A 14,102-nucleotide genomic window follows, 5' to 3' on the forward strand; every position below is an offset into this window, starting at 1 on the left:
TTGAAGTCAAAGATTACATACACTTAGGTTGGAGTCATTATAACTCATGTTCAACCACTCCACAAATGTCTTGTTAACAAACTATAGTTTTGGCAAGTCGGTTAGGACATCTGTGTAAACGACACAAGTCATTTTTGCAACAATTGTTTACAGACAGATTATTACACAATCCCAGTGGGTCAGAAGTTTAAATACAATAATTTGACTATGCCTTTAAACAGCCCTGGAAAATTCCAGAAAATGATGTCTATAGCTTCTGATAGGCTAATTGACATAATTTGAGTCAATTGGAAGATCACCTGTATTTCAAGACCTACCTTGAAACTCAGTGCCTCTTTACTTGACATCATGGAAAAACAAATAAAAATCTGCCAAGATCTCAGAAAAAAATGGTAGACCTCCACAAGACTGGTTCATCCTTGGGAGCGATTTCCAAACGCCTGAAGGCGTCCTCTGGTCTGATGAAACAAAAATAGAACTGTTTGGCCATAATGACCATCGTTATGATCGGAGGAAAAAGGGGGATGCTTGCAAGCCGAAGAACACCATCCCAACCGTGAAGCACACAGGTGGCAGCATCATGTTGTGGGGGTGCATTGCTGGAGGAAGGACTGGGGCACTTCATAAAATAGATGGCATCATGGGTGAGGAAAATTATGTGAATATATTGAAGCAACATCTCAAGACATCAGTCAGGAAGTGAAAGCTTGGTCGCAAATGGGTCTTCCAAATGGACAATGACACCAAGCATACTTCCAAAGTTGTGGCAAAATGGCTTAAGGACAACAAAGTCAAGGTTTTGGAGTGGGCCCTGACCTTAATGCTATAGAAAACAGATCATTTTTACCCTTTTAAAAATAGTTATAGGGGGAGGTCCGGGGGATGTCTGTCTTTGAAAGGGTCATTGTAATATTTAAGATGTCCCCTTTACTGATGACATAAACCTAAAAGTCAAGGGGTCTGAATATTTTCCAAAAAAACTGTAAGTGATTGAGGAGAGAGCATCATTGCTATATTCTAATTACAATCATTGACCCATAAAGGAACACATGACCAAAGCAATGCGTGACCCATGCAGAATTAAAACAATATTCATCTTAATGAGAAATATAATCGAATAAACAAATGGTTGCTGGTGGGAACATTGTATTTAGTCAGGATTTCATAAGGCCAGGAATGTCATTGAGAATAACAATAGACAATAGTTAATGTTGCTAGTTTAGGGATGAAGATTGATGAACCTTCTATGTTAAGGATGTTTTTTTAATTTGATGAGGAAACAATGTTTATTCAACCAGTGGGAGGCTTGTAAAATCCCACAGGAAAGTGGAATGAGGAACTCTTCATTGAGACAATCATGAAACAGCAATCTGTGGGTGAGTTGTAGTGGATATTATAATATAAGGATCTGCTGGAGTCCAAGTCAAACCAAGATTCTTTATTTCTGAGCTCAGAGAGAATAAGAGTTTGGTATTTTACTAGGATCCCCATTAGCTGTTGCAAAAGCAGCAGCTACCCCTCCTGCGGTCAACACAAAACATGACACATAATTGTCACTTCTCTCGTCGGAAAGCATGGAACAAAGCGCAGCGTGGTAAGTGTTCATGATTTTTATTTAATCAAACAGCATTAGAACAAATTAATTATACAGAAAACAACTACCCAAAAAACACATGTGGAAAAAGGCTGCCTAAGTATGATTCCCAATTAGAGACAACGATAGACAGCTGCCTCCGATTGGGAACCACACTCTGCCAAAAACAAAGAAATAGAAAACATAGAAATAAAGAAACTGGAATTCCCACCTGAGTCACACCCTGGCCTAACCAAAATAGAGAATAAAAGCTTCTCTATGGCCAGGGCGTGACAGCCGCTCTGTTCTGGGCCAGCTGCAGCTTTACTCTGTCTTTCCTTGCAGCACTGGACCACACGACTGGACAATAATCAAGATTAGACAAAACTAGAGCCTGCAGAACTTGCTTTGTGGAGAGTAGTGTCAAAAAAGCAGAGCATCTCTTTATTATGGCTAGACCTCTCCCCATCTTTACAACCATTGAATCTATATGTTTTGACCATGACAGTTTACAATCTAAGGTAATGCCAAGTAATTTAGTCTCCTCAACTTGTTCAACAGCCACACAATTCATTACCAGATTCAGCTAAGGTCTATAACTTAAGGAATGATTCGTACCAAATACAATGCTCTTAGTTTTAGAGATGTTCAGGACCAGTTTATTACTGGCCACGCATTCCAAAACAGACTGCAACTGTTTGTTAAGGGTTTCAGTGACTTCATTAGCTGTGGTTGCTGGTGCTTATATAGTTGAATCATCAGCATACATGGTAAAAATAGAAAAGAGTAGAGGGCCTAGAGAGCTGCCCTGCGGTACATCACACTTCATATGTTTGACATTAGAGAAGCTTCCATTAAAAACCCTCTGAGTTCTATTAGATAGACAGCTCTGAATCCACATTATGGCAGAGGTTGAAAAGCCAAAGCACAAACATTCTTAAACAACAGGTTATGGTAAATAATATCAAAGGCTGTACCGAAATCTAACAATAGAGCTCCCACAATCTTCTTGTTATCAATTTCTCTCAACCAATCATCAGTCATTTGTGTTAGTGCAGTACATGTTGAGTGTCCTTCTCTATAAGCATGCTGAATGTCTGTTGTTCATTTGTTTACAGAAATATAGCATTGTATTTGTTCAAACCATTTTTTCCCCAACAGTTTGCTTAGAGCTTGCTGCCAGCTTATAGGTCTGCTGTAAAGGCAGCTTTACCACTCTTGGGTAGTGGATTAATTTGGCTTCCCTCCGGGCCTGAGAACAAAGACTTTCCTCTTGGCTCATATTAAAAATATGTCAGATAGGAGTGGCTATAGAGTCAGCTACTGTCCTCAGTAGCTTTCCATCTAAGTTGTCAATGCCAGGAGGTTTGTCATTATTGATCGATACCAATTGTTCCACCTCTCCCACACTAACTTTACAAAATTCGATACTTGCACTACTTTTCTTTCATGGTGTTTTTTTACAAGTTTTTTTCCATCATTCTTTATATCATTGATCTTGGCTTCATATTAAAGTTTATTATTTTTGTTGAGTTTGGTCACATCATTTCTCAGTTTGCAGTATGTAAACCAGCCAGATGTGCAGCCAGACTTATTAGCCACTCCTTTTGCCCCAACTCTTTCAAACATACAGTTTTTAAATTCCTCATCAATCCATGGAGCCTTAACATATCTAACAGTCAGTTTCTTAACAGGTACATGTTACTCAATAATTGGAAGAAGCAATTTCAGCTGGTAAAAACAGGTAAACACATTATAAGGCAACAATATAAGACAATGGGAGCACTGTGTATGTTCTCTGATGACTTGTTAGTCAATGAGATGTGAAATATCAATATACATGCAAAGAGAAGTCATTTCTCTCTCCTGTGTGGATGTGATTGTGTGATTGTGATGAGTAATATCTTTTCACAAAATCTAACCTTCTGTAAGCCTTCTCCTCTGTGTCTCATGTTCTTTCAGGCTTCCTAAATGGGCAAAAGCATGGCACCCTGGGAGCAGTGGTAATGCATCTCCCTTGTGTGTATTATCTTGTGCTGTTTCAGGGACCCTAACTGGGTAAAACACTTGCCACACTGTGAGCAGTGGTAAGGTTTCTCCCCTGTGTGTATTATCTTGTGCTGTTTCAGGGTCTCTAACTGGGTAAAACACTTGCCACACTGGGAGCATTGGTAAGGCTTCTCCCCTGTGTGTATTCTTTCGTGCTTTTTCAGATCCCCTTTCCAACCGAAACACTTGCCACACTGGGAGCAGTGGTAAGGCTTCTCCCCTGTGTGTATTCTCTCGTGCTTTTTCAGGGCTCCTACCCGGTTAAAACACTTGCCACACTGGGAGCAGTGGTAAGGCTTCTCCCCTTTGTGAATGTTCTCATGAGCTTTCAGGTTTCCTTTCCGGTTAAAACACTTGCCACACTGGGAGCAGTGGTAAGGCTTGTCCCCTGTGTGTATTCTCTCGTGCTGTTTCAGGGCCCCTCCCTGGTTAAAACACTTGCTACACTGGGAGCAGTGGTAAGGCTTGTCCCCTGTGTGTATTCTTTCGTGCTTTTTCAGATCCCCTTTCCCACTGAAACACTTGCCACACTGGGAGCAGTGGTAAGGCTTCTCCCTGGTGTGTATTCTCTCGTGCTTTTTCAGGTTTCCTTTCCGGGTAAACATCTTTCCACACTGGGAGCAGTGATAAGGCTTCTCCCCTGTGTGAATTATCACATGCTCTTTCAGCTTCCCTGACTTGTTGAAACACTTTCCACACTGGGAGCAGTGATAAGGCTTCTCCCCTGTGTGAATGTTCTCGTGAGCTTTCAGGGTTCCTTTCTGGTTAAACATCTTTCCACACTGGGAGCAGTGGTAAGGCTTCTCCCCTGTGTGTATTCTCTCGTGTCGTTTAAGATTACTTAAGTGGTTAAAACCCTTTCCACAGTGGGAACACTGGTGTCTTCTTGCTGGTTTGGATATCCCTGGCTCTGGTTCCTCTGAGTCTGGTCTTTCTCCTGCCAAAGACAGTGTTTTTTAAAATAGAGACCTGAATGAAACCTCCACATGATAAAATGGCCTTGCTACGAGGGTAAATCCTAATCAGATCCCTCAATAACCTAAGACCAGTTTTAACAATCTTAGTGTGATTTTAAAACAAATGTTGTAGAGTTTCCTGGTAATTACTGACAATGTTTACACTACTTATTTATTCATTCTGTTTTCGTCAGAACACAAAAAACTAAACATGCTGTCAATTAACTTCTGGGCCACATCCTGACTGATGGCAGCCCATTCTTGCATAATCAATGCTTGGATTTTGTGGGTTTTTGTTTGTCCACCCGCCTCTTGATGATTGGCCACAAGTTCTCAATGGGATTAAGGTCTGGGGAGTTTCCTGGCCATGGACCCAAAATACTGATGTTTTGTTACCCGAGCCACTTAGTTATCACTTTTGCCTTATGGCAAGGTTCTCCCATCATGCTGGAAAAGGCATTGTTCGTCACCAAACTGTTCCTGGATGGTTGGGAGAAGTTGCTCTCGGAGGATGTGTTGGTACCATTCTTTATTCATGGCTGTGTTCTTAGGCAACATTGTGAGTGAGCCCACACCCTTGGCTGAGAAGCAACCCCCACACATGAATGGTCTCAGGATGCTTTACTGTTGGCATGACACAGGACTGATGGTTGCGCTCACCTTGTCTTCCCCGGACAAGCTTTTTTCCGGATGCCCCAAACATTCGGAAAGGGGATTCATCAGAGAAAATGACTTTACCCCAGTCCTCAGCAGTCCAATCCCTGTAACTTTTGCAGAATATCAGTCTGTCCCTGATGTTTTTCCTGGAGAGAAGTGGCCTTCTTGACACCAAAAGTCTTCGCTTCACTGTGCGTGCAGATGCACTCACACCTGCCTGCTGTCATTCCTGAGCTCTGTATTGGTGGTGCCCCGATCCCGAGCCCTTTTTGTGCAAAGCAATGATGACAGCACATGTTTCCTTGCAGGTAACCGTGGGTGACATATGAAGAACAATGATTCCAAGCACCACCCTCCTTTTGAAGCTTCCAGTTTTGTGGGGGACTCAGTTCAATTGCATGGAAAAGAGGAACTTTGCAATTAATTGCAATTCATCAGAACACTCTTCATAACATTTGAGTATATACAAACTGAGGCAGCAGATTTGGTGAAAATTAACATTTGTGTCATTCTCAAAACTTTTGGCCACGACTGTACACACTTCCTTAAACATAAAATAAGTAAATAAGTCATTTTAAGTGGAAGTCCAAAACTTGTTTTTAAGTTGAAGACACAAAGCACATCAGTAACATCTCCCCGTTGTTGAAAGGGTTCAACACCTGCTGTTTAAATGGACCAATTTCTTATTTAGACGTTCACAGATTTTCAACATTTTGACTATCGCTGATGTCATATTTTGGGTAAAGTGAAATATTTGGAAAGATGTTCCTCAAACTGATAGTAACTACAATATTTTTTAACATCCCTGTTAGTTAACATTAGTTAGTTAACATTTATTCTCTGCCAAGATAATCCATCCACCTGACAGGTGTGGCATATCAAGGAGCTGATTGAACTGCTTGATTATTACACAGGTGCACCTTGTGCCGGGGAAACTAAAAGGCCACTCTCAAATATGCAGTTTTGTCTCACAAAACACACACAACGTCACTCGTCATGTTTTGCAGCTGTTTCAGGACAGCACTACAGGGATTCTATTCAACTAACTTTAATAACTAGTGTTAATACCTGCCTGGCGCACTAACAAACTTTATCCTTACCCCCCTCTAAAATTACCGCTACAGAATTAGCATAGTAGGCCATGTAATTTAAGGTAATCTGAAATATTTAGGACTAATTTATTCCTTGCCACCCATTCTGAAACTCACTGCAGCTCTTTGTTAAGTGTTGCTGTCATTTCAGTTTCTGTGGTAACTGACGTGTACAGTGTTGAGTCATCCGCATACAGACACACTGGCTTTACTCAAATGTCGCTGGTAAAGATTGAAAAGAGTAATCATTTTTAAGGAAAAGTTTTTGTTAAACAAGCAGCTTACATTGGATCATCTTGAAACTCTCTAAAGCTAAGTTTTATCAAGGTTTTATATGGTCTATTGGTTCCTCTCTAAATCTAACTTTCATCAAGGTTTTATATGGTCTATTGGTTTCTCTCTAAAGCTAACTTTTATCAAGGTTTTATATGGTCTATTGGTTCCTCTCTTTTCATTGGTAGAATCCTTTTTCAGTGTTTTGATATTCATAACATCCATATCCACCAGTCTATCTTCCTGTCAACTAACATAACTCTGCTGGTTGTCCTGGTAACAGATACCAGTCCATCTTCATGTCAACTAACAGAACTCTGCTGGTTGTCCTGGTAACAGATACCAGGCCATCTTCCTGTCAACTAACAGAACTCTGCTGGTTGTCCTGGTAACAAATACCAGTGGGCAGATGTATTTTGTTTGTTCAAACTGAACTACAGCACTTACTTTGATGTGTCAAATCTGATCCTTTCTTCTCTTGTCGTCCTCTCACAGTTCCACTCAGCCCCGTTGTTTTCCTGCAGTCCACCAGCAGCACAGACAACCTCTTCATACCCAGCAGTAAGGAAGGGCTAGCGTTGTCCTGGTAACCATAAAGAGGGGACACAGACACATATCATTATGGATGCTGATGCCACTGTTGTCATGAAGTGCTTTACAGAAACCCAGCCTAGACCCCGATAGAGCAAGCTGTATGCTAGACCAGACCAAGCTGTATGCTAGACCAGACCAAGCTGTATGCTAGACCAGACCAAGCTGTATGCTAGACCAGACCAAGCTGTATGCTAGACCAAGCTGTACCAGACCAAGCTGTATGCTAGACCAGACCAAGCTGTATGTTAGACCAGACCAAGCTGTATGCTAGACCAGACCAAGCTGTATGTTAGACCAGACCAAGCTGTATGAGACCAAGCCAAGCTGTATGTTAGACCAGACCAAGCTGTATGCTAGACCAGACCAAGCTGTATGCTAGACCAGACCAAGCTGTATGTTAGACCAGACCAAGCTGTATGCTAGACCAGACCAAGCTGTATGCTAGACCAGACCAAGCTGTATGCTAGACCAGACCAAGCTGTATGCTAGACCAGACCAAGCTGTATGCTAGACCAGACCAAGCTGTATGCTAGACCAGACCAAGCTGTATGCTAGACCAGACCAAGCTGTATGCTAGACCAGACCAAGCTGTATGCTAGACCAGACCAAGCTGTATGCTAGACCAGACCAAGCTGTATGCTAGACCAGACCAAGCTGTATGCTAGACCAGACCAAGCTGTATGCTAGACCAGACCAAGCTGTATGCTAGACCAGACCAAGCTGTATGCTAGACCAGACCAAGCTGTATGCTAGACCAGACCAAGCTGTATGCTAGACCAGACCAAGCTGTATGCTAGACCAGACCATGCTGTATGCTAGACCAGACCAAGCTGTATGCTAGACCAGACCAAGCTGTATGCTAGACCAGACCAAGCTGTATGCTAGACCAGACCAAGCTGTATGCTAGACCAGACCAAGCTGTATGCTAGACCAGACCAAGCTGTATGCCCAAACCAAGCTGTACCATCTGGTGATCTGATCTGGAGAGACTCTTCTCTGACTCGTCAGCATCAGGATGTTGTTGAAGCTCCCCAGAGGATCCACGATAGTCATGTCTCTCTCCTGTATGAACGAGAACTTATGACCGTCTATTGCAATCAAGAGGCATGAATATGTCTAAAATGTCCACTTTCATCATGATTTTGTCAAATATTGTTTGTGTTGCAAATGTAAAGGGTAATTTCCACAAAATGGGTGCCTTTTGCATCCCTTTGATATTTTAAGTAGATTTTAAAAGCCTGTTTTATTAGATGAGGGTTAACTTTAATGTAGACCACATGGAGAATTCATGTGAACTACATAGTGTCCCTGTTTTTAAGACAGTACTCACTGGTGGTAGTCTGATCTTCAGCCTCCTCCGCTTTCACTCCCAAAACGTCTTCCTCCTTTTTTATTGAGATAGCCTCCTCTTCCTCTTTTGCTCCAACATGTTCTTCCTCTTCTTTCACTACATTCTCTTCTTTCAATGTCATGGCATCTTCCTCCTTTTTGATTCTGAAAGCTTCTACCTCCTCCCCTTCCACCTTGACAACCTCTTTCCCATCTTCCTCTTTCACTGTAATATCATCCTCTTCTTCTTCCAATGTGATAGCGTCCTCTTCCTCCCTTTTCATCCTGAAAGCTTCTTCCTCTCCTTTCACCAGAGCTTCTTTCTCGGTCGAGCTTTGTGAGCTCATGCTCCGGTCGGTTAGCCTAATGCAGTATCAATCTAGTAACATATTTGCTAATTTAACGAGCAAATGACGTTAAAATGAACTAGTAGATGGGTAAACATAATTATATTCAAAACACTAAGAGTAATATACACACGATTGGTCTAAAGAGCTTCAAAGACTCAACTTTGTTCGCTAACAAAGCAACACGTTGGTTGAATCAGAAGCCTTTTGTCGCTGTTGAAGAAGCCTCCAGTTCCGTCCACTAGATTATACGTCACGCAAGCAGCATCACCTGAAAGACTCATATCGCTCTCTGCTGACTGGAGTGGATAACGCAGGCTGGAAAAATATTAATAACAATGTTTATTCTGGCAAGCCATGTCATGCGAATAAATAAAGAACCATATGTTATGTTTTCTCTTACTTCTTACAGCAAATACTTTACTCCAGGGCTGACCTGCCCGTTAGACAGGATTAGGTGACAGATTAAAGAGTATTCGATTTTTGTCATCTTTATTCTTGAACCCAACTTTCTGAAGAGGAAACCTGCCCCTGTCTGAATTTGCCATCGTTAAATTAGTCTCATTGATTTGTATTTTCCTTCAACTTTCTGAAGAGGAAACTAGATCCAGGAAATGCCCCTGTCTGAGTGCATTTGTCTACCACTATGTGTAGCTGTTAGATCCACTATGTGTAGCTGATGATGCTAATGATCCACTATGTGTAGCTGTTAGCGATGATGCTAATGATCCACTATGTGTAGCTGTTAGCGATGATACTAATGATCCACTATGTGTAGCTGTTAGCGATGATGCTAATGATCCACTATGTGTAGCTGTTAGCGATGATACTAATGATCCACTGTTAGCGATGATGCTAATGATCCACTGTGGAGCTGTTAGCGATGATGCTAATGATCCACTATGTGGAGCTGTTAGCGATGATGCTAATGATCCACTATGTGTAGCTAGCTGTTAGCGATGATGCTAATGATCCACTATGTGTAGCTGTTAGCGATGATGCTAATGATCCACTATGTGTAGCTGTTAGCGATGATACTAATGATCCACTATGTGTAGCTGTTAGCGATGATGCTAATGACAACCATCTTCTGGTTGATAGAAAAGCTTTTCCAAAAACCTTGTCAATTAAATGTTAAATATTAAATGTTAATCACATGTGTGCTACAGAGACACCACTAACCAAACAAGGCTCTTGCTGGTGCCACTTGAATTAAAGGGTATCTACACATAAAAATGAACAATTCTTAGATTTTTCTCAGACTTCAAAAGTGGTCTCTTGATGAGGTTTAACTCTTATTGTGGACTTAGAACATCCAATGTCATTGTTATTCTATTCATTAACCGTGGGATTCTGAGAGAGAAAACAGGGACATCAGAAACCTGGAAAAACTAAACAGAGAAAACTGGAATTGGAGAAAAAAACTAAAACGGAATTATGTTTAAAAAAATACTGATTTAATAGGTCTTTACATATTCTATACATTTTACATTTACATTTACATTTAAGTCATTTAGCAGACGCTCTTATCCAGAGCGACATACAAATTGGTGCATTCACCTTATGACATCCAGTGGAACAACCACTTTACAATAGTGCATCTAAATATTTTAAGGGGGGGGGTGAGAAGGATTACTTTATCCTATCCTAGGTATTCCTTAAAGAGGTGGGGTTTCAGGTGTCTCCGGAAGGTGGTGATTGACTCCGCTGTCCTGGCGTCGTGAGGGAGTTTGTTCCACCATTGGGGAGCCAGAGCAACGAACAGTTTTGATTGGGCTGAGCGGGAACTGTACTTCCTCAGTGTTAGGGAGGCGAGCAGGCCAGAGGTGGATGAACGCAGTGCCCTTATTTGGGTGTAGGGCCTGATCAGAGCCTGGAGGTACTGAGGTGCCGTTCCCCTCACAGCTCCGTAGGCAAGCACCATGGTCTTGTAGTGGATGCGAGCTTCAACTGGAAGCCAGTGGAGAGAGCGGAGGAGCGGGGTGACGTGAGAGAACTTGGGAAGGTTGAACACTAGACGGGCTGCGGCGTTCTGGATGAGTTGTAGGGGTTTAATGGCACAGGCAGGGAGCCCAGCCAACAGCGAGTTACAGTAATCCAGACGGGAGATGACAAGTGCCTGGATTAGAACCTGCGCCGCTTCCTGTGTGAGGCAGGGTCGTACTCTGCGGATGTTGTAGAGCATGAACCTACAGGAACGGGCCACCGCCTTGATGTTAGTTGAGAACGACAGGGTGTTGTCCAGGATCACGCCAAGGTTCTTAGCGCTCTGGGAGGAGGACACAATGGAGTTGTCAACCGTGATGGCGAGATCATGGAACGGGCAGTCCTTCCCCGGGAGGAAGAGCAGCTCCGTCTTGCCGAAGTTCAGCTTGAGGTGGTGATCCGTCATCCACACTGATATGTCTGCCAGACATGCAGAGATGCGATTCGCCACCTGGTCATCAGAAGGGGGAAAGGAGAAGATTAATTGTGTGTCGTCTGCATAGCAATGATAGGAGAGACCATGTGAGGTTATGACAGAGCCAAGTGACTTGGTGTATAGCGAGAATAGGAGAGGGCCTAGAACAGAGCCCTGGGGGACACCAGTGGTGAGAGCGCGTGGTGAGGAGACAGATTCTCGCCACGCCACCTGGTAGGAGCGACCTATCAAGTAGGACGCAATCCAAGCGTGGGCCGCGCCGGAAATGCCCAACTCGGAGAGGGTGGAGAGGAAGATCTGATGGTTCACAGTATCGAAGGCAGCCGATAGGTCTAGAAGGATGAGAGCAGAGGAGAGAGAGTTAGCTTTAGCGGTGCGGAGCGCCTCCGTGATACAGAGAAGAGCAGTCTCAGTTGAATGACTAGTCTTGAAACCTGACTGATTTGGATCAAGAAGGTCATTCTGAGAGAGATAGCGGGAGAGCTGACCAAGGACGGCACGTTCAAGAGTTTTGGAGAGAAAAGAAAGAAGGGATACTGGTCTGTAGTTGTTGACATCGGAGGGATCGAGTGTAGGTTTTTTCAGAAGGGGTGCAACTCTCGCTCTCTTGAAGACGGAAGGGACGTAGCCAGCGGTCAGGGATAAGTTGATGAGCGAGGTGAGGTAAGGGAGAAGGTCTCCGGAAATGGTCTGGAGAAGAGAGGAGGGGATAGGGTCGAGCGGGCAGGTTGTTGGGCGGCCGGCCATCACAAGACGCGAGATTTCATCTGGAGAGAGAGGGGAGAAAGAGGTCAGAGCACAGGGTAGGGCAGTGTGAGCAGAACCAGCGGTGTCGTTTGACTTAGCAAACGAGGATCGGATGTCGTCGACCTTCTTTTCAAAATGGTTGACGAAGTCATCTGCAGAGAGGGAGGAGGGGGGGAGGATTCAGGAGGGAGGAGAAGGTGGCAAAGAGCTTCCTAGGGTTAGAGGCAGATGCTTGGAATTTAGAGTGGTAGTAAGTGGCTTTAGCAGCAGAGACAGAGGAGGAAAATGTAGAGAGGAGGGAGTGAAAGGATGCCAGGTCCGCAGGGAGGCGAGTTTTCCTCCATTTCCGCTCGGCTGCCCGGAGCCCTGTTCTGTGAGCTCGCAATGAGTCGTCAAGCCACGGAGCGGGAGGGGAGGACCGAGCCGGCCTGGAAGATAGGGGACATAGAGAGTCAAAGGATGCAGAAAGGGAGGAGAGGAGGGTTGAGGAGGCAGAATCAGGAGATAGGTTGGAGAAGGTTTGAGCAGAGGGAAGAGATGATAGGATGGAAGAGGAGAGAGTAGCGGGGGAGAGATAGCGAAGGTTGGGACGGCGCGATAATATCCGAGTAGGGGCAGTGTGGGAAGTGTTGGATGAGAGCGAGAGGGAAAAGGATACAAGGTAGTGGTCGGAGACTTGGAGGGGAGTTCCTTCTGGTCCTTCTGTAGCTCAGTTGGTAGGCGCTTGTAACGCCAGGGTAGTGGGTTCGATTCCCGGGACCACCCATACGTAGATGTATGCACACATGACTGTAAGTCGCTTTGGAGTTGGCAATGAGGTTAGTGGAAGAACAGCATCTAGTAAAGATGAGGTCGAGCGTATTGCCTGCCTTGTGAGTAGGGGGGGAAGGTGAGAGGGTGAGGTCAAAAGAGGAGAGGAGTGGAAAGAAGGAGGCAGAGAGGAATGAGTCAAAGGTAGACGTGGGGAGGTTAAAGTCGCCCAGAACTGTGAGAGGTGAGCCGTCCTCAGGAAAGGAGCTCATCAAGGCATCAAGCTCATTGATGAACTCTCCGAGGGGACCTGGAGGGCGATAAATGATAAGGATGTTAAGCTTTTCTCTCATTACTGGCTTATCTAGGGATTGTGTAGAGTAGCAGTTGTATCCTGAAGTGACCTTTAATTCTTCCACTGGATCAAAGCTTCAGCCAAGTAGAATTCATGATAGTGGCAACACATGGAGTAGAGCTTGCTATAGTAATAGTAGAATACATGATAGTGGCAACACATGGAGTTGAGCTTGCTATGGTAATAGTAGAATACATGATAGTGGCAACACATGGAGTAGAGCTTGCTATAGTATTGGTAGGATACATGATAGTAATAGTAGAATACATGATAGTGGCAACACATGGAGTAGGGTTGATATAGTCATTGGTAGGATACATGATAGTGGCAACACATGGAGTAGGGTTGATATAGTCATGGTAGGATACATGATAGTGGCAACACATGGAGTAGGGTTGATATAGTCATGGTAGGATACATGATAGTGACAACACATGGAGTAGGGTTGATATAGTCATGGTAGGATACATGATAGAGACAACACATGGAGTAGGGTTGATATAGTCATGGTAGGATACATGATAGTGACAACACATGGAGTAGGGTTGATATAGTCATGGTAGGATACATGATAGTGACAACACATGGAGTAGGGTTGATATAGTCATGGTAGGATACATGATAGAGACAACACATGGAGTAGGGTTGATATAGTTATGGTAGGATACATGATAGTGGCAACACATGGAGTAGGGTTGATATAGTCATGGTAGGATACATGATAGAGACAACACATGGAGGTGGGTTGATATAGTCATGGTAGGATACATGATAGTGGCAACACATGGAGTAGGGTTGGATATAGTTATGGTAGGATACATGATAGTGACAACACATGGAGTAGGGTTGATATAGTCATGGTAGGATACATGATAGTGACAACACATGGAGTAGGGTTGATATAGTCATGGTAGGATACATGATAGTGGCAACACATGGAGTAGGGTTGATATAGTCAT

At 43.6% G+C, this 14,102-nt stretch overlaps 1 protein-coding gene across 1 annotated transcript; it reads right to left on the reverse strand.

Moving 5' to 3' along the window:
• Window positions 1-2,631: 2,631 nt before the first annotated feature.
• LOC124028250 (zinc finger protein 501-like) lies at window positions 2,632-8,211 on the reverse strand. Its single transcript, XM_046340359.1, has 3 exons — window positions 8,158-8,211; window positions 7,047-7,182; window positions 2,632-4,559 (listed from the first exon to the last, which is right to left on the reverse strand). The coding sequence occupies exons 1-3, from the start codon at window positions 8,158-8,160 to the stop codon at window positions 3,541-3,543; spliced, it is 1,158 nt and encodes a 385-aa protein (XP_046196315.1). The 5' UTR covers window positions 8,161-8,211; the 3' UTR covers window positions 2,632-3,540.
• Between the last annotated feature and the right edge of the window lie 5,891 nt (window positions 8,212-14,102).

This window comes from Oncorhynchus gorbuscha, unplaced genomic scaffold (assembly GCF_021184085.1).
Source record: "Oncorhynchus gorbuscha isolate QuinsamMale2020 ecotype Even-year unplaced genomic scaffold, OgorEven_v1.0 Un_scaffold_3907, whole genome shotgun sequence".
Lineage (NCBI taxonomy): Eukaryota > Metazoa > Chordata > Actinopteri > Salmoniformes > Salmonidae > Oncorhynchus > Oncorhynchus gorbuscha.

Excerpts from the sequence above, each read along its gene's own strand:
- LOC124028250 (XM_046340359.1), bottom strand. Across the intron at positions 4,560-7,046 it reads ATCAGATTTGACACATCAAA|GAGAAAGACCAGACTCAGAG; the intron begins GTAAGTGCTGTA and ends TGTCTTTGGCAG.